This window comes from Populus alba, chromosome 16, assembly GCF_005239225.2.
Source record: "Populus alba chromosome 16, ASM523922v2, whole genome shotgun sequence".
Taxonomy (NCBI): Eukaryota; Viridiplantae; Streptophyta; class Magnoliopsida; order Malpighiales; family Salicaceae; genus Populus; species Populus alba.
Genome location: NC_133299.1, coordinates 1,766,848 through 1,787,334, shown reverse-complemented (window position 1 = coordinate 1,787,334; position 20,487 = coordinate 1,766,848). Strand labels below are relative to the sequence as shown.

The 20,487-nt window shown below is 33.5% G+C and overlaps 3 protein-coding genes across 7 annotated transcripts; 2 read left to right on the top strand and 1 right to left on the bottom strand.

The window, feature by feature from the left end:
* Positions 1–4,328: 4,328 nt before the first annotated feature.
* Positions 4,329–9,436, top strand: LOC118033137 (uncharacterized). 3 transcript variants are annotated; one of them, XR_004684786.2, is made up of 10 exons: positions 4,329–4,594; positions 4,699–5,103; positions 5,700–5,874; positions 5,972–6,269; positions 6,939–7,011; positions 7,661–7,751; positions 8,082–8,161; positions 8,248–8,583; positions 8,774–8,811; positions 8,942–9,436. XR_004684786.2 is itself a non-coding variant. In XM_035038000.2 (9 exons), exons 1-8 carry the CDS (start codon positions 4,529–4,531, stop codon positions 8,542–8,544), a joined length of 1,485 nt encoding a protein of 494 aa, XP_034893891.1. In that variant the 5' UTR covers positions 4,329–4,528; the 3' UTR covers positions 8,545–8,583; positions 8,942–9,436. The 3 variants fall into 3 exon arrangements, 1 of the variants encoding a protein (XP_034893891.1); XR_004684785.2 differs by having other exon boundaries at positions 8,248–8,811; XM_035038000.2 differs by lacking the exon at positions 8,774–8,811.
* Positions 9,437–9,672: 236 nt separating this feature from the next.
* LOC118033138 (uncharacterized) lies at positions 9,673–14,886 on the bottom strand. Of its 2 annotated transcripts, none has more exons than XM_035038003.2 (12): positions 14,726–14,886; positions 14,337–14,457; positions 13,795–13,877; positions 12,960–13,035; positions 12,768–12,835; positions 12,489–12,573; positions 12,024–12,145; positions 11,848–11,931; positions 11,147–11,293; positions 10,537–10,645; positions 10,327–10,446; positions 9,673–10,098 (listed from the first exon to the last, which is right to left on the bottom strand). In XM_035038003.2, the coding sequence occupies exons 2-12, from the start codon at positions 14,422–14,424 to the stop codon at positions 10,025–10,027; spliced, it is 1,056 nt and encodes a 351-aa protein (XP_034893894.1). In that variant the 5' UTR covers positions 14,425–14,457; positions 14,726–14,886; the 3' UTR covers positions 9,673–10,024. The 2 variants fall into 2 exon arrangements, with proteins under 2 accessions (XP_034893894.1, XP_034893893.1); XM_035038002.2 differs by having other exon boundaries at positions 14,629–14,780.
* Positions 14,887–16,792: 1,906 nt separating this feature from the next.
* Positions 16,793–20,275, top strand: LOC118033136 (membrane-associated progesterone-binding protein 4). Of its 2 annotated transcripts, none has more exons than XM_035037999.2 (8): positions 16,793–17,082; positions 17,399–17,475; positions 17,596–17,667; positions 18,363–18,400; positions 18,824–18,867; positions 19,367–19,413; positions 19,704–19,878; positions 19,959–20,275. In XM_035037999.2, the coding sequence occupies exons 1-8, from the start codon at positions 16,951–16,953 to the stop codon at positions 20,124–20,126; spliced, it is 753 nt and encodes a 250-aa protein (XP_034893890.1). In that variant the 5' UTR covers positions 16,793–16,950; the 3' UTR covers positions 20,127–20,275. The 2 variants fall into 2 exon arrangements, with proteins under 2 accessions (XP_034893890.1, XP_034893887.1); XM_035037996.2 differs by having other exon boundaries at positions 16,793–17,088.
* The last annotated feature ends 212 nt before the right edge of the window (positions 20,276–20,487 follow it).

Sequence of the window (20,487 nt, the reverse complement as noted above, 5' to 3'; positions counted from 1 at the left end):
TGTCTGAAAAAAATTGTAGGCTAGGAATACTGGGGAGAAGCGCCTTTTCCATCATGTACCTGGTGGGTGGAAAAATCTGGAGAGAATCTTTTTCATGATTTCGAACTTCAAATTTGTCAAAGAAAAAATAAAAAACACTTTATACTTTTTTTTTAATTTGTAAAATTCGTGCATTTAAACACAAATTTCATCTCCATGCTCTTTTTTAGTTGTTTTTCCTGGAAAAATAAAGTAATACCCAATTACTAAAAACACCCTTGAATTCTGCGAACTGCAGCGCTTCAATGCAAGGTATATTGAAAAGAATGTGTTTGTTATTCAAAGACAATTTTATGTTTCCTTCTCCTACTAAATTCTTAGTAGTAACTAGTAACTTGGTAACTTTGTGGCAAGACTTGCTTCCCAATTAATAAATTTATTGCCGAAGTGCAACCACATCCAAATCCTTGGCTAGCAACAGGTGATTGTGCTATGACAGAAATGAGATGAAAAATAAAAATAGAAATGTCTTAAGTTGAAGTGTAGAGGTAATTATATAAAAATAATTTTGTCCTATAGTTAATTCATGTAATTTAAAAAATAGGAGGTAACAGAGTGATATATTTTTAGAGATAATATTTTTTTTATTCATAATACATCATTGTAAAAAAATAACAATTCTAAAATTGTCCAGCTAATAAATATAATGATAAAAATATTTATTATTAAAATTCAAAAATCAACTTGGATGTTGAATTAGGACAAAACTCGGGTCACAAATTGAAAGTATTATCTCGAGTTGATCGAAATCAACAGAAAAATAAAAATAATTATTATTATAACTTTAAAACTCAATTCGAGGCAAGGTCATGGTCACGGGTCAGTTGACTATTGACTTGAGTCAACGTATGAATAAAAATGATTATTATCATAGTTTTAAAACCTGATTTAAGGTTAAACTGAAGCGAGGTCTAAGTTACAAGTCGAGAGAGTCAACTTGAGTTGACCTGGATCAATATAATAATAAAAATTATTATTATCTTAGTTTTAAAACTTGGATTGGAAGGCATCTTGAGACAATATTTGGGTCACAGGTCAGGAGGGTCAACCTAATTCAACATAAGGATAAAAGTGATTAATATTGTGGTTCTAAAATTCAATTCAAGGGTTGACTCAGATCATAGGTCGGGATAGTATATATGAATAAAAATAATTATTATCATATTTTTAAAACCTAATTAGAAAATCACCCTGGAGTAAGGCTAGAGTCATAAGTCAGGAGGGTCAACTTGGGTTGAACCAGTTTTTTTTCTTTTTAAATCATAACAATCATTTTGACCAAAAAAATCATCATGCTTTTTCACTTGAGTCGACTTTGGTGTTTTATTGGGTCAAATAAAGTTATTACTTCCTTTATTTTTTTTCTTAATCCTAAATTGGTCCAAGCCTAGAGTCAACCAGTCTAGCAGGTTAAGGTTTTGAAATTATAATTATTATAATATTATCAATTTCAACACTCAATACAATATAAAGTATAAACTAAAGTAAAAAATATATATAAATATCTAATTATTTTTTAAAATATATAAGCTTGACAATAATACATGTTAATGATAAAATAAACTTTTTTATATTTTATCTTATCTTGTCCACCATGGCTAAATATGATACTAAACAATTAATTTGTCTTGTACATCATTACTAAAAATATATATATTTTTTTATCATGTCTTCACTGTTTCTATTATCCCCATTTCTACTAAAAATAATTCAGGTTTTTAACCCTAAATTTTGTTTAAGCCAACAATTTCATCTGAATATAGGCATTTTGCATAAAATGAAATCTTTTCCCTTTTACCTCTTCACTTTTCAAAACAGGATCAAAACATTGGTTTACATGAGAACTGATCTACCCAAGTCAAATCCAATCAAAAACCTATTGGTTTTTTGAATTTATTTTGTTAAAATAATATTGTTTTAATTATTTATTTTTGAAAAAAATAGTCAATCCAGGTTAACTTCTTATCCATAACTCTTAAGCCTTTTTCTAGGTCAATTTTTGAATTGAATTTCAAAACTATGGTTATATATTTTTAAAAGTTGTTTTTATTACCGCAAACTAAAATTCTACTTCATACAAAAATCTTGTTTAACAACTTTCTCCCAAACTTTCTTTAAATTAGCTAAACATTAAAGGGTGTGGCTAAATTACTATAGCCACTCCTCCAAAATACTATTAATTGAAATTAACAAAATACTAGAAAGTATGACTAAATTATCATAATTACACCCACAAAACACTATTTGCTAAAATTATTAAAAAACCCACTAAAAGGCATGCCTAAATCACATTAGCCACACCCACACAACACTATTTATTATAATAATGTCTTGTGTTTTTTTTTTTAATTTGACTTTTCAACAGCTTAATATCTTTTTTTTAGTATTTTTAATTTAATTTTTATTGGGTTGTTTTGAGAATTACGCTTTATAATTTTTTTTTCGATTTCCTTTATGTTGGGTTATATATTAGGCTTATAGGTTTAATATTTTTTCGATCTTGACATTCAACATTAGATCTGTTAAAAGTGAAGTTTCATATATGTTTTTATCTGCTATGTACGAATTTATTCTGGTCTTAGGTCACGAGTTTCATAGGTTAATCTAAATTGACTCGAGTATTTTTTTTTGCTTTTGTTTCTAATGGATTTTTTTTTTCAATTTTTTTTTTCAACATTAGGTTTGTTGAAAATTGAGTTTCATGATTTTTTATTTTCTTTTTATGAGTTTATCATGATCTCATGACTCGGGACACACGTTTCGTGGGTTGACCCTTTATTCAATTTTTTTGTCATTTTTTAATTGAATATTTCTTATTTTATTTTAATGAGATTATCCTAATTTCACGACCCAGATCTCGAGTTTGGTAGGTTGACTCAATTTATTTTTCTTGTAATTTTTTAATTATTTGTTTTCAATTTTACTCTCCAACACCTTAATCTTTTTGTTTTTGTTTTTTTTAATATTAGATTGTTTAACTTTATCATTTAATATTAGATTGTTTAAGAATTGAGTTTCGTAATGTTTTTAATTTTCTTTACATGGAGTTATCACAATCTCATGGATTTTTTTTATTTCATCTTTTAATACTGGGTTGGTTGAAAATCAGGCTTCATATTTTTTTACACGGTTATTTTGATCCCATAACCTAAGTTGCGAATTTGATAGGTTAACATAAGTTGATCTGAGTAGTTTTTTTAATTTAATATGTTTTGAATTTATCTTTTAACATTGAGTTGATCAATAATTAATTTTTATAATTTATTTTGATTTATTTTTTTTAGGGTTATTATGGTCTCATGATCTGTATTATAGATTTAAGATGCTAATTCAAATCGATCCAATATTTTGTACTCAATATTTTTTTAAAAATATCATTCAAAATATTATTGTAATAGATATTTTAAAAATATATCATACAATATATATTATATTTTAAATTTTGTAATTAAATATTTTTATTAGAAAACATGCTAGTAACGTTAGGAAAAATTATTTTGCATTTTTTTTTTCTAACCTACAATTCAGCTCAGGCCAGTGATCTATTACACTATAAAAATGATAATCCACAACTTATTAGTTAAGAGACAAGATAAAATCTTGTGAGATCATGGTTCGACTTCCACCCCTTACAAATATTTTCAAACAACTTCTTTATAGGGTTTTTTATGACAATGCCTTTTGCAGTAGGATTGTGTTTTTTTTTTTTTTTTTTTTTAAATATATATTTTTTAATTTTAGATTGTTTTTGACATATTAATATAAAAAATATTATTAAAAATAAAAGTATTTTAGTTTCACACATTACCCCTTACTTTAACCATGATATTTTATATTTAAAAGCATGGTTATTAAATCTAACTTGAATTAACAAAAACAACATTATTTTTAAAATAATTAAATAAAATTTTAACAAGATTAATAATTTTTTAATTTTTTTAAACTCAACTCTAGTAGTCATAATTACCGAGTTTAGTTATGATAAATAACATTAATTATAATATTTTAACAATATTCTAACATCATTTCTTTTTAATACTCTATCTTTACATTCACTCGAAACAAAACCAATCATCATTAAGCCAAACCTGAAAAGCACTTTAATAGAGTTTTGGTGATGTTTTAACTAAACAAAGCAATTAATTAATTAATTAATTCACTGATCCAAGTTCATCCAATAAAGTAAAGAAAAAGCAAAGCACCCCAAAAAGGCAGATCTATGTAGAGATCACACAAAAACAGGTGGCGGGTAAGCTTTCATTATTACAAAATAGTAGAATAATAATTAATTAGTTAAAAAAAGACCCAAAATTTTATTCACTCCACTATAGATTCTCTAGATGCCCAAACAGGAACACTCACTTTCCCTCTTGTCCACCATCATTTCCTCTCTGTTTCCCATTTTCAAGAATTCAAATTCTTCATCCCCCAATCCCCAAAAAGCACTCACAAATTCTCCATTTTTGAAATTCAATCCACTCTAAATTCCATGGAAGAAGAAAATCCAGCTGCCAAACATCAAGATTCCACGTCAGGTTCCCCTGATCATTCTCAGGTAACTCTGTCATTCCTTCATTCTCTCACACTGTTTTTGTTTTTGTTTTTTTTTTTTAAAATTCAGTTGCTGATTTTTATTTTTCTCTGTAATCGTTTTTCTAGGCTTGTTCAAGAAAACCGAGCCTCAGTTCTCTAGAAATACCAGCAAGGTCACTAGAAACAGAATTTACGAAAATCGAAATAGCGCAAAGCCCTAGCTCAGCTAAACCAGGCTTGCCGCCGCGGCCGAGTTCAGCTAAATTTAAGTCGACGGTGAAGAGTTTGCTTCCGCAGAGAAGTTTAAAAGCGAAAAATTTAATACAAGATGGTGAAAAAACGGTGCTAATTGTTCCTGATACGCCGCCGTCTGATAGTCCTGCTGCTAAGCCTTCTACTTCGAGGTCGTTTTCGCTTAATAAAGTTCTGTTTCCGTTAAAATCGACGAATTCTTTGCCTGTTACGCCGTCTGCGAATTCCGATCCTGAGGCCCTGCAGGAGCGAAATGTTAATTCTTGTTCTGATTATGATGTAAGGATTTTATTTTTGTTATTATTATTGTTTTTTTCAGAAATTTGGAGAATCTAGGCACGATTACAGATTATTCAGTATGCTTAAGAGTCGTTTACGGGACCTATAGGTAGTTATCATGGTAGGTCCCATGAGAAAAACGGTTAAATTTTTATTCCGATGATGTAAGCGGGAATTAGTCCGTATTTTTGCGTAGTTATAGTTATAAAGCACGGCCTGGACTGGCGGGTACATATGGTGACTCGCTGACCAGAGTCCGGTTTAGATAAGATTTTATTTGAATAGATGTTTTTACTAAAATGATGGTAGTTTTTGTTTTTGTTCTTTTTAAAAAAACTTGAAACGATGTTGTTTCATATATATATATATATATATATATTTTTAAATCATAGCTTAGATTGACCCACCGACCTGCTATTTGAGCTGGATTTATCCCTATTTTGAGTCTTGTAAATTTCTGTAATGATTTAATTTTGTTTCCATGGGTGGGTAGTTGATATAGTGGGTCCCACTTATAGCTTCTTCGGTTTATAGTTTATTAGATTTTGTGGATTTGTTGAATTTTAGAAATGTGGAATGTGTGTGATTTTATACAGAAAGTAGAAGTTCGGCATCATATAAGACGTTCATTATCAGTTCCAGTGAATATAAAAGTTAGGAGTTTAAGACGGACAGATTCAGGTGGAGGTTTGTTTCGTGTGGTTTCAGCAACTCCACGTCCTGTGGCAGCTGATGGCACGTCGACGAATGATGCCTCTACAATAGAAATTGGTAAATTTTGAATTATAAAAGTGATTTTTGAGCTATGAATGGTTTTTGACTTAATGTGAACTGTTGTTGTTGTGTTTGTGTGTGTTTAATATGCTAGCGATTGAAGATGATGGTGAAGATATTCCTGAAGATGAAGCGGTCTGTAGAATTTGTTTGGTTGAGCTTAGTGAAGGTGGCGATGCTTTCAAGATGGAGTGTAGTTGTAAAGGAGAGCTTGCGCTTGCGCATCAGCAATGTGCTGTGAAGTGGTTTAGTATCAAAGGAAACAAGACATGTGATGTTTGTAAGCAGGATGTTCAGAATTTGCCTGTAACATTACTAAAGATACATAATCCTCAAGCAGCTGGTAGGAGGCCATTACCTGCACCTCAGCAGAGGGAAGTCGCTCATTACAGGCAAGTTCAATTGTTTTCAACATCTAGCTGATTGCATATCATCTTTTTTTTCCCACTAGATTTGTTAGATTCAAAATTTCACCCTGTTGTTGACTAGTGCCTTTTGGTTCAGGCAGGATACTAGATTAGGGCTGGGATTTCAGACATGCTGACGATACTACTTTCTTTCCTCTAGGGTCTCTGATGGCACCTAATCCAATGAAATGACAAACTGATATTTATTTAGAACAATTTATATCATTGAGGGTTGGGGGGTTGAATCTCTTGATCCCTTAGTTTTGAGATCAGGGCCGGTTGGTCACATCGAATTCATAGCTGTTATAAACCATAGTTTATCTTAGTCGTCATTGTTTCTAGAACAATGATGTTAGCTCCTTTCTTGTTCAAAGTTTTATTCATGATTTATTAGGTTCATCTAGCCATATCAGAAATTTATCACTATTTTTTAGTGTTGCAAAAGGACATTTTGGTTTGTCAGCTCATGCCAATGACCTGGTGATGAAAGCATTAAACTCTCTTCAATTGGGTGGCAGCGCCAAAGTGATCCTTAGAAGTCTGCATATTATTCATTCTATAACTTGATAGTTCCTCACTCACCTACACAGCATAGATCTCCTTCGCTTGAATTTGCTTTGATGTTTTGATTAGTACCTGTTTCATGCTTAACAGGGTTTGGCAGGATGTACCAGTTCTTGTCATGGTCAGTATGCTAGCATATTTCTGCTTTCTGGAGCAACTACTGGTACATATCGTCATCTTTATAAATCCTAATGTAGTATGGACAAAGCCATGTAGGTTTATTGCATAAATTTATCAGAAAATTCAGGTCATCAGGCTATTGTCAATTATTCATCAAGAAGAAAGAAAAAGATCAGGGTATTGTAAGATGGAAAATAATGTAAAAACTTAACTAAAAACAGTCATAACATGACAGAAACTCATATTGCTATCATTTATACGTGAAAATAATTCGGAGATAGGTTGGATAATTGCACTACCATACCAGTTGATGTTCCAATTCCACAGTACCTATTAGTGTCAACACAAATATTGTCTGGTAAAATAACTGATCTAATGAAAGGGCATTATCTTACACAAGGTAGTTTCACATGAATTCTTAGGTAACACATTCTCTTTTTGTATGATGCCTTTTTTAAAAAAACTAAGTGTTGAATTTAATGTTTAATTTTCGTGTAGGATTAAACATTTAGGCTCTCCATGTTTCCTTATGGCCTTTTGCAATATGCATATCAATTTTGTAATTGATTGAATACATATCAATTCTCAATCCACATAACTCTGTAAAGCCAATATTTTATTTTTTTTATAAAAAAATTCTATTATGCTTATTGACAGTCTTTGTAATTTTATTTTATTTTCAATCTTTTCAGGTATCTGACTTGGGCCCTCGTGCTCTTGCCATTTCATTGCCTTTCTCTTGTGTTTTAGGTCTCCTTTCTTCAATGATTGCTACCACCATGGGTGAGTGTCAATATATCTTCTCTTTTTCTCCTTTAATCTAGTCTGTTCTAGATATACTATTAGTACCATACATTACACTACAAGATCAAACTAAATCTACAAAATCATGTTATTCTCATTGTTTCAAATTGTCTGCACATGATAAAAGATGTATTTATAAAACAAAACTCACTCATAGTATAAAACCATTGGAGTGCTCATGATATCATATTGGCGGTTCTTTCCTTTTGCATTCCATGATTTTCCCATTTCCAGTGGCAGAGATAAAAAAAGTATTTTTTTTTATGGATTATCATGATTAAATGACTTTAAAATATGTGGTGGTGGCAGTAAGCAGGAGTTACATATGGGCATATGCTTCCTTCCAGTTTGCTGTAGTCATCTTGTTCGCTCATATATTTTATACTGTGGTAAGCAAACTAAATTTCTTTCCTGAAGTATTCTGTGTGATATTCCTAATATGTCTTATGTCTCATGCTCCATTCTACTCTGGCAGCTCAATGTGAACCCTATACTCTCTGTCCTTCTATCCTCATTCACTGGTTTTGGGATTGCAATTAGCACAAATTCTCTTCTTGTGGAGTACCTGAGGTGGAGGTCAAGCAGGCTATTGCAATATTCTCATCAGCAAAACAACAGAGCTGTGCAGCAGGCGCAGCAACTGCAACAACAGCAGTCTACACAGACATGGCATCAAGAGCATCAACAACCCAGACAACAATCCGTAGAAGATTCCAATGTTGGTTCCACTGATAGCACAAGGCAACGAGAAGCTCCAATTCCAAATACGTAGTTCACGAAGATATGATGAAGACATTGATTTTCTGCAAAGGTAAAAAAAAAGAAAGATTTTGAACTCGTCCATTTTGGGTTTGCCAAAATTGCTTCGCATAAAGGTGTCAAGTCCACTCATTGGTCAAATGCGTTTGAAAGTTTCTATTTGGCCTATTAACCATCTTGAGCAGCAGTCCACATGCGATACTAGGTCACTGAGTTTTCAATCTAATAGTTTAAACTTTTAGGTTGGACCTCTGCTCTCACCAAGATTCAGGGTTTCAAGGTACTGGCTCCTGTAAGCCAAATTTTTGGAAATTATATATTGCATACAGCTATCATATGTTGTGGATATGATTTTATGTGCTTATTCAAATCAATACAAGCAATGCTTTTTTTATTTTTTTCTCATGCAGGGGCCAGGCATTGCTTTTTGATTCAGCCATGAAATTCCACTCAACCAAAGAAAAACAATGATTTACCGAGTTTTGGAGGCATATGAGAAGCCTTTTTTTTTTTTTTTTTTAGAATGCAGAGTCATTCCAAACAGTTGACAACCACGGGTGAAGGTATGCCTGTCAAGTTGTGATCGAGATTAGTCAAGTTCCATCATGAAGGCCGCTGCGAATTCTGAAATTCAAGGAATGTTGGAAGCTTCATGCTGTATTGCTAATGAGATAACCTCATCTCCCTCGGATAAAAAACGCATCACATGAATATATACACCTCGCTCTCATGTCACTGTCTAGCCATGGTGCTGGATTTTTTAGTGTGGGTTATATGGTAAAGAGCCAAACTGACCAAGCACCTCATCATTTTAGCTTCTCTGGATTGCTCTGTTTATTCTTGTGATTTTCTATTTAAATTTTCCCTAGTGGCATAGAATCAAATAATGCCATTGCACATGTAAACTGGCGATCATTCATGTCCCCAAGTGCCACCTCCGTGGGGGAGTGGCATGATAATATCTTAAACTATAGGCATAGGCCTCTGGAAGAGATCCTTGTTGGCTTTTCAAGTCTTCTCTACAAGCCCTGCAACTTTTTTTTTTTTAAAAAACTTTGCAACCATAACTAGGACGATCTCTGGCTAAATAGGGCTAATGGTCTGACCGAGGATAGCCTGCATATACAAGAGAATGGAGTAGTTGACACAAGTTGAAACTCTTATAAAGGTCAGAACAAATCAAAACTGTTAGCCTGGAAAGAATCCCACATGTACACCTTCATATTCTCCCCTCGAGCTATACGGTTACTGTGTGCTAGAAAAAGTAGCGTTACAGGCATTTTACAAAAGTTCAGTCACCACCCGCCCTCCAACAGGGGGGGTGAAACATGGCGGGGTGATATTACAGGCTGTCTTGGCTTTTTAACTCTTTCCCTGGCAATTTAATTCAACATCTAGTGCTGAGACCTGGGCACTTCATGGGTTTTGCAAGTAGAATTCCTAGGCGACGCACGCGTGTGGATGGGTTGCCACTAATCATGTTCCCATTACATTTACAGGAATCCACTTCCAGGGTTTGGTTTAGTCAGTGCCTCAAGAAGCCTGTACATCCACCGATCTAGCATTCCTGTTTATAAAACAGAAGCAAAAGTTAAAACTTGTGGAAGAGACGAAGAGCAACACATGGTACACAACTGGAACTATGGATAGAGACGGTGTCGTTGGAGTCTAGCCCATAAGTTCCATTCCAAAAACCCACATGAAAACATTGATATCTTAGTTACTAAACTGATTTTCCAGTGTTCCCCATCACAGTAAAATTAGTGGTGATACTGGGTTATATCAATGCACAAACCTGTCAAGGCAAATGTACCCCCTAAAATCGCACAGAGCCGAGTGATAAAATGCAGAAAACTACGCCGTTCTTCTTTGATTGTGACGGTGATAGGTGACAAATCATACAAGAAGTACACAGCTGCAAAAACAAAGGAAAACAATGGCAATAAGTGCTAAGAGCCGAGAGATGGAGGGGGCAGTTGATCCTCTATACAGATTTTCAACCAACCTGGCCATGTCCTATCAAAATCTGTAATGGGAGAGAAGTACTCCGTAACAGAGAATTGATTGGTCGGCAAAACATCTTTGGAGATGTACCTGTACTCAGTTGGAACAACCTGCAAGATACAATAGAGTTACAAAACGTAGTCTTATCTTGAGGAAAAACAATCAACTGAAACCTCCAGAATCAACACCAATGATATCTCATTATCATCTAAAACAAAAATGTAGGAAGAAATATTGGATGGACTCTTTTTCTTCTGGAACCTCACAAGATATAACACAATTATGCTAGTTCCAAATCTTCCATGGCAATTTATATAATCTCATTATAAGCGCTATCTAGCAAGGAAAAGAAAAGTAGATTTCTGCTTGTTAAAGAGACTGCTCGCTCTCAAGGACAAGATAGCTCCCAATGTGAGATTATTCCTGAATATTCAGCCCTTCCTAGCTGGATTGCCCAGAGAGGAAATAAGATGTCTCGCCATTCACTATTGATATTAGGTTTAGACAGCATATAAACTGCAGTAAAGTCTCATTGCACATCACTTCTAAAGTAGAGATCATACAAGTTAAGAAGTAGCCAGTCATCAGAAAGAAAGCTTGAAAATTCAAACCTTGATGTAATATTTGAATGTTCCACTTGTTTCATGCAGAATCCGTGCAGTCCCATCAAGAGGGTTGTGAATTCCAGGATATTTTGGTCCAAATGATAAGTCATGGATAATATGACTTACATTGACATGCTTAGCTCCATCAAAAATCTGAACGAAGACAGTAAGAGTACTGATTGATAACTGTGGATGCAAAGTAACTCAATGTAATATATATAACACAGAAATTTCTAACAACATACTTCAGAAACAGCCACTTAATACAAAACTGATATAAAGATGCCCTGTTTAAATTGATCTTACATACCAACTAATCCAGGTACAGTCCTCACTACATCTAAGAAAGACTATGACCTTTATATAGTTTTCTGCACTCTCCAGGGTAAGAAGAAAGTACATTGTATGTGAATGAATGCACACTCCCCATCAACCCAAAAGAGAAATAAAAAAAAGGGTAAAAACAAAGTATGCAGCCACCCATCGACCAGCATCCAGAAACTTTCAAGAGTGGAGTTACAAGTGATACACTCGTTAACTAAAAGCTCATTTACAGTTTGGATCATATACTGATCTGGAAACGAAAAGAATTTAATTTTTTCATTTTAGCATCGTAGTTGGATAGGTAAAAAAACAAACCATGTGCTTCAAAGGCTATTTTGTTACAAAAGAAAACTGAGTAAAAGAAGAAAAGGAACAGCTCTGACCATTTGAGCAACAAAAATGTTTAGTCCATGAACTGAAATATGAAAGTTGCCAGCGACCCTTTGGACATCTAGAACACCATAAACCTGCAGAAGATATGCAAACTTAGAATTTTCCCACCTTTCAAGGTGTAAAGTAACAATTTCATGAATATACTACAGGTGTTGAAAAGCAATACCCGACATCCTTCTCCATTTGCCAATGCTTGCTTGACCTTCTTGATCATAGTTTCAGCAGCATCATCAAAGCCATGAGTATGCTGTTCTTCATGGGAATCCTTGTGATGATCTTTATCATGATCTGATTAATGTTGTTTTGAGATATTAGCCACATTAATTAACTTGCTATGCTGGGGAAAAAAAAATTAATGACCAATACTAAACATAAGACTTGTTAATAACTAAAGTAGCTTAGTTATTTGGACCAAATCTGACATGTTTGTTAGTTTCAAATTTCCTATCATTCCCTTTGATTCCAAGTTCTAATAAAACCTTGAAAAAATCATGTTTCCCAGATGCTTCTCAGAGAATGATGCAAAAACTATCATGCCATATAAAGGTCATATAAAACAATTATGTAATAAATTAAAACTGGATCCTGAAAACGCAAATAAATTTCTAGCATGCCAGAAAATTGATGTTACCATGGTTGTGAGCTTCATGTTCCCTCTCTACAAGGTCTGATAAATATTCAGTGCCGGTGATATGGCCATGACTGTTCAAGCGAAGCTGTAAAAACTCTATCCTGGTTAGCAGCATGCCAAATAGCAGCTTCTATCATGCCATTAATGGATACAGACATGAGCACACATGGCTAGTTCATCAAGACTCATATTCCAAGATGCTCATAACAGCTCTTTAGTAAAGTAAAAAATTTTCAGGAAAAAAAGGGAAAAAAAACATGAAAAAAGAAATTATCCCACTTTCCATATGTTTGTATCCAGATCCACTTCATGCTTTCCTGACATGTCAATTGCATCCACACTCAAAACTGCACGTGTGGAATAAAAGAACCTTGAGAAAAGTGGGGGCGTTGAATTACCATAAGAAATGAGATAAACAGATATCAGTAAGAAAACAGAAGTTGCTTATAAGAAGGAAAGTGAATTGCTAACCATCACAAGGTAAAGAGGGAAATGTAATATTAACGTGAATTGGAAGAATTTCTCCACGTTGCAAGTCTACAGACATCTGCAAAACACAAGAAACACCAGGAAACTTAGATCCTCATGAAATATAGCATAAACCCATGTAAAGTATTTCTTGTGATTTAAAAGCCCGGTCAATCAAGTTCAGCAAGAACCAATACAATTGGGAGAATGCCATGAGCCATCTTTTAGAATTACATTATAGTCTTGGTAAGACAAGAACTACACATTCAAGCTCTTTTCTGCTTGCATTCTTTTGTTTAACTGACAGAAACCTCTTACTGCTTGGAAAACTATGCCTATGAATCACCACTGCAGCTTAGCTCAACAAGGCTAATAATGACATTCTCTTTTGCAATACATGTTAAAGATTAGATGTTCCTCAATTTACACAAAGCAAGTTTCTTTCATGATATGTGGTTGTGTGGGTATTTCCTCAGCCATGACAGCGGAGGTCACCATATGTGGAGTTCAGGCAAGGGTTTGCCACACATTTTCAGAGTTGAGCTGTCCCAGATTAATTAATGCAAATGTTTCCTTGCGATAATTACAGGCTTTAAATCCAATTGGTGCTGAATGTGTCCGGATACTCAGAAAGGAGCGGGGGTCGTTGAAAGCGGTATTATGGCATCATAAAACATGCTTTTTGAAGGTCTGTCTCAGTTCTGTAAGTATTACATAAAGAAATTTATCTACTTGAAAACAAAACGATTAAGGTCTAGAATTGGAGGACCTGGTGGACTCACATCGTATCTAAGAGACAACCAAACATGCAGAAGGGAGACGAGGAATAAGCACTGACCTGATGGACCGTGTATGTAGTAAGATAATATGCCAACTCATGGTAGAACAGCGTAGCCATTATAACTAGCCCAATGACGGAAACTACAAGAAACAAGAAGAAGCAAAACCAACATTGTAAAACTAACACTCAAAAGACAGTACAAACACTGAATCTAGATTCAATAAACACTCCTTTTCGTTTCCTAGATACAATATTGCGTGCATGATTGCAATAAATGGTTTCAGTTCAAGAATTTCTCTTACATTATGATCCACCACAAACAAAGCTAGGAATGATCATTTATATGAATTTAACACATCTTTTATCGAAACCCATTTACAAACTTCTCATAAAAATTAGTTATCTTTGCATTTGTCCATCATAAATCACCCGCCACGCCACAACCACTCAATCTACACACCCCACTAGAACCTTAATTGACTGCAATACTGCCAATACAAACATTCCAAGCTTAAAACCCACCTCCACTGAGCGAAAAAAGATGACTTCCTATCTCAAATTATGTAAAAAACAAAAAGAATTCAAAAACGTTAATTTACCAAGAGCCCCAGATTGTGTCTTTTGCAACAAATGCTCTTCCGCACGGGGAAACGCATCCAGGCTCTTTATAGCTTGTTTCACTCCCATCTTTTTTACCCTTTTACAACACCAAACTGTCAGCTGCATAAATCAATGGATCACAAAAAACCCACATCAGAAAACCTTCAAAGCTTGCTTCTTTTCTTGCAACAACTTTTTTAACATCGAAAAAATATAGAATTTAGTGAATTATGAGAAATTAAGGATCCCCAGTCACGTTTATTACAAATTAATAATAAAAAAAAAACCCACCGAAGGGAAGGTCCAAAACCAATATAAATGGTGAATTTTATTTTTTGGAAATATAAAATAGAAGTGTGCGTCGGTGATAGATGTTGAGGAAACGTACATGAAGAGAGATTCAGGGGATAGTCGGAGAGAGAGAGAGAGAGAGATTGTCAGAGATTCGGGTTTTACGAGGGAGTCGAATTGATGTCGTTTTGGTTGGATGTTGTTCTGATTGGTTGGGCCTTTTGCTTTAGCAGCAGCCAGCAAGGTTCCAATAGGGCTTCTGAGTTGTGTTAAAATTTGTTTTTATTGTACTCTCACACTTGTATGTAATGAATAAAGTCGTGTATGTTATTTTTTTTTTTTAAGTATTTAAAAATATATTAAAATAATATATATTTTTTTAATTTTTAATATCAAAATACATATCAGAATTATAAAAAAATATATAAAAAATAATTTAATATATTTTAAAATATAAAATACATCATATTACTAAACAAACCTAAGAAAATATTAAAACAAGAAACCAGAGAATTTTAATAAAATCAACTTATCTAATAATAGTCAACACCAGAAATATTATTTTGTGCTTGAAAGTGTAATTATGATTTAAAAAAAATATTTTTTATTAAAAAATATTAAAATAATATTTTTTTATTTTTTAAAAATTATTTTTAATATCAACGCATCAAAATAACCTAAAAATACTAAAATAAATTTAATATGAAGTAAAGAAAAAATTAAAAAATATTGAATTTTTTTTAAAAAAATATTTTTAAAAAGTAAAAATAAATAAAATATAAATAAAGATGAGCATGAGACATATGCCATGTGTCGTGCATAATTGTAAAAACATGTACTAGCATGGGTTATTCTAGGATCTGGCTAATTTGAGGCATGAATTGGTTTAAAGTAAAAAGAATAATAATAATAAAAAATTAGATAAACTGGTCAAAATTTCTTTAATTAAAATAATAATTTTTTTCAAGTGTTTACTTATAACTCCAGTTTCGTCTTGGTTGGATTTTATTACTGCGATTCTCAAGTATATTTTAAACTATCTTTTATCTTATATATATATAAAACAATTGATTTGGATTTATATTTTTGATTATTTATATTTAATCATATATAAGAATTATTGTAAAATTCTATATATATAATACCATCAAATATTAATTATAAATATTTTTTTTTCCAACCCGCTACTTTTGTTCTCCAAAAAAAACTTTATTTTTATATCAATGTTATTTTGTTAATAAGATTAATATATTGAATGCTCAAACACCTAGTACAAACGCCAAGAGAGACTCGAAATTATAATTATTTTCACGAACATATATAAATATATCATTTCATTAAAAAACTAGTGGCAAGACTCAAATATAGCTTTCTAAACCAACTAATCAACCAACCAACCGATCTCTTAGAATCTAGTATCTTTCCAATAAACTTGTTTACGAAAATTTAAATTCAAAGAATTCAATTTGGACGTTTATGGTATTGAAAATCATAGTTTTGAAATCTGATCTGACCCGATGGATCAATCTGGAACTCGATTGATCTGGAGCTGGAATCGAGCCGGATTAAAGAAAAAATAGGAGAAAAAAAACCCAGTATGACCCGGTTGACTCAGTAAGACCCGGTCTAAAACTTAGTTGCAACCATTAATTTTTATTTTTTTTTTAACTAAAATGATGTTGTTTTGATTTTTTTTTTAAAATTAACCAGGGTAACTTGATGACTCGGTCTAAACTCGATGACCTGGTCAAAATCCGGACCCCAGGTTTTGGATTGAGCAGGTCACTAGATCAAGTCTAAAAATTATGTTGAAAATATAGTTTGTATATATTTTTTAGTACATATCGCTTTTTTTTTTAACAAAACTTGCCCAAAACTTACAATAGAAAGGCATTCATATTTCAAACTGGTTTTTGAATTAGCTTTTATGCATCAAAATCAATTATTTATTTTTAATCCAGTCTTAAATATGCAATTCTTTCATATACATTAAAAAAATATTATTTTTTCTATTCACATATTTATCTCAAATCAAATTATTTTTATCATATAAACATCATTTCAGTCCTTTTAAAATAAATAAAAAATTTAAAAATAATATTATTTTAATAAAAAAATTATCTCGTTAATCTAACCGGACCAACCTGCAAGGTTTTAAACCAGGTCAGAATACTGCCCAGGTCTCACAACAAGGGCCTCAAAATCCACAAGTAAATTACCAACCAAGACAAAACGGTGACCGTTTTCACTTCAACCTCCTTAAGGCGGTTGCTGTAGTTGAAGTCTTGTGCCTAGGTTGTCTGTCATTAACCAGCGGCAGATATGGCAACTGTAATAATAAAGAGATTAGCAAAATCTCCTTTTGTTTTGATTACTGTTTTAGTCACTCTTGCTGCTTTCTCCTTCACCCCCAGATTTCCCTTCAAATCCTTTAGCAATTCTCGTCAACAACAGGTCCAGGTCCCCCCCCTCTTCCCTCTCTCCTTTTTTTGGTTTAAATTTTATTCTGATGGGATTTTTTTGGGCTCAAATTGATTGAAATTTGAAGTGTTTTAGCTCAATGAAATGACCTTTTTGGTCTTTAAAACGTCGAAGTGTTTGGCTTTCGTTGTTGTTACTTGACCCAAATGGTTAAAAAGTCCAACGCTGAATGATTTTTTTTTTTCTGGAGTTTGAAACCCCAAATCATGAAGATGCTTTGGTTGGCTTGTGGAGACTGTAAATGATATGATCAAATTCCCAATATTGACTGTGTTTCTTGAAATTCTAGAGATTGTTCACTGCTGAAGAACTTGCTTTGTACAATGGAACTGATGATACATTGCCCATCCTTTTAGGAATTCTTGGGTACGCTCTTCTCTCTCTCTCTATATATATGTTTTCTTGTTCGTGTGTTCTAAATTTGTGTTTATATGAATCATTGAGCTTATTATAGTGGCTGATTTTGATTACTTGTTTTTAAATTAGATCTGTGTTTGATGTAACAAAAGGAAAATCTCATTATGGGGTAGGAGGGGGTTACCACCATTTTTCTGGAAGGTTTGTTCTCTCCGATCTTCTTGCTAACTCTAATCTCGTCGCTCTATTTTGCAATTAAGTGGCTCCTTTTTGCTGTTTCGAACTGCCGGTTTGGCTCTTAACAATAATTGTGCTTTAACCTCATTTCTGTATCACTTTTAGTTTGATCTTGTGAAAATTCTTCCGCATTATCATGTGCTTGAAGACATTAGAAGATTTTGTGGAATTAATTGGCTGGTGCAAATTTCTGTGCAATCTCTTAAGTGAATCTGCATTTAGTTACTATTGATTGTTCTATGAATGTAGTTCCTATGATTTGCATAGCCGTGGTTCTGGTCATGTTCACTTATAGAGTACATGCAAGCTGCACAAGTTTTGATGGAGTCAAACCTGGATATCTATATTTTTTTCCTACAGCCTACTGATTCTTCTGCTCATGCAGTTTAACTTCCATCGACATCAAGAGCATTGTATTTAGTTTTTGTGAACCTAAGCTTGTTTGTGTTCTTTGATTCCCAAGCTCAGCAAATACTTAAAACACTTCATAGTCTCCGCCCTCAACTTACCAATTTAAATTATTCTAATGATTCTTTGGTCTGTGGCTGGCCCATTGATCTATGTAAGACCCAATCAGTTGTTCTCTCTCCTGTTCTCTGTTTGGTTAAAAATGAATTTAATACTGCAGCTGACTACTTTCTCATTCTTGATGAACTTAGAGATGCTTCTCGTGCATTTGTTTCAGGAAACTTTACAGGTAAAACCTGTCTCCTATTATCATATATATATAATATATATTTTTTTTTTTTTTATCTGGGCTTCAACAATATAATTTTTGATGTTTGTATGGATGATTAAATTAAACAGGCCTCTCCTTCTTATGCTTTCACCTTTAAAACCCATGATTCCTCAACTTCCAGCTACCAACTAACTAATCACAACCATTCCTAATGATATTAGTTTGTTGTTGTTGAAACAAGTCCTATGAATAGGTTCTCAGGTCTCAGTAACTAAGCACTCATCTAGATTCCCGTCATATTTTAAACAACAATCCATAAGTCTGTCAGTCGTATCCCATCAGAAGTCCAGCTGACTTTTCCCTTCCCTACTAATTTGCCCTTGTCCCTGAAAATGATTTGCCTTTGCAAGTATATTTATCTCCTCTTCCCATTTTATGCAGGAGATGGACTCACAGACTCATTGCGTGATTTATCGAGTACTGAGGTAATCCCTGTCATGTTCCCTTTCCTTCAGATTGAGGAATGTTTGTGTATAAGCACTGCAAGTCTGTGTGGCATAGCCCTACTTTGACCATTTTCTATGTCAAAAAACAACTCCACCTTGTTGTTGCATTATTTATAGCATATAGAAAGGTAGTTCAAAGCATACAGTTCATCTTGGAAAAATTTAGTTATTAATGAACATATTGGACATAGTCATTAGTTTGGGCACAGTTAAAGGATGACTGCCATGCCATGCCTGTGCATCATCCTTCATTTTCTGTTTACAGCTTCCATGTCATTTTAAGAGTCGTTTTCTTTTTAAACTCTCTTAACACAATGGTTATTTGTCAAAAAGTGTCAAAAAGAAAATAAGGTAAACATCCAACTTCATTTCTGTATTATGGATCAATTTGTTAAACTTTTCATACCTGCTCCATGCTAATGTTGGTATATTGCTAAAAGTTCTATGCTATATGATTCAATTATTGCCGCATCTGTAGGTGAAGAGTATTGTTGAATGGCGAGAATTCTACTTCAGAAGCTACACGTGAGTTGCACATTGTCCATATTATGTCCTTTGAGCTTAGTATGAAGGAGCAAAAAGAAAAATCCGATACTATGGAGCTCTTATGAATTTAATATCTTTTCTTTTCATTCAGTTCTAAATAACTCTAATCATCTATATTGAATTGTGAAATTCTCTAAGATTATGTCCGGAACATTGGTTTCATCAGTAAAACAAGAGAGATAAAATTGGTACAGAAATCAAATATTCACTGAACAAGTACAACTCTTGATATTGACTTGGTGGTTGCAATCACAAATCCTGAATGCCAGGTTTGTTGGTAAACTGGTTGGTCGCTATTATGATAGTGAAGGAAATCCTACCAAATCTTTGAAGGGAGTTGAAGCAAAGGCTGCAAGAGGCACCCAGCTTCTGGAGAAACAGAAAAAAGAGGAGGCCAAACAGCCTGGTTGCAATTCGAGGTGGAGCCAGGGAGAGGGTGGAGAGGTATATTCTCATGATTAGGATGGATATCTATTTTCTCTGTTCGTATACTTTTCAGTAGTTTCACTTTCAGCTTTGGGCAGGTCTGGTGTGATGATGGCTTCCCAAGGTTAGTGCAGAGACCACTAGAAATTGCATTGACTGGGAAGATGAGCAAGCGATGTGCTTGCTTTAAGGAAGATCAACTAAGCGAGACAGGGCTAGAAGTGTATGAAGGATGTGATTATCTTTCCAAGACATGCCGTGTTTGAAGTAGCGACACGATGCGTGTAATTAAATTATCTTGATATGTACATTGCTTACAAGTTCTTGCCTCCATAGATAGTTTTAAGGCAACAGAAAGAAATATCTGTTTCATTTCGTTGGTGCAGCTTTACAGATGGTTTTGAATATTTAGCAATGTGCCGTGGTAATGTGATTATACTCGTTCATCTTCATAACAGAAGCAAGGGAGGTATCATCACCTCACTGCCATTTTCTAGGATGATACAGTTTGGGAATGGAACCTCTCACATTGGCATCACCTCTGTTCACTCCTGAATGGTACCCTCACGTAAAGGTAACTAGCTTGGTGTGAATCAATTTAAAACTAAAACCTTGAATTGACATGCA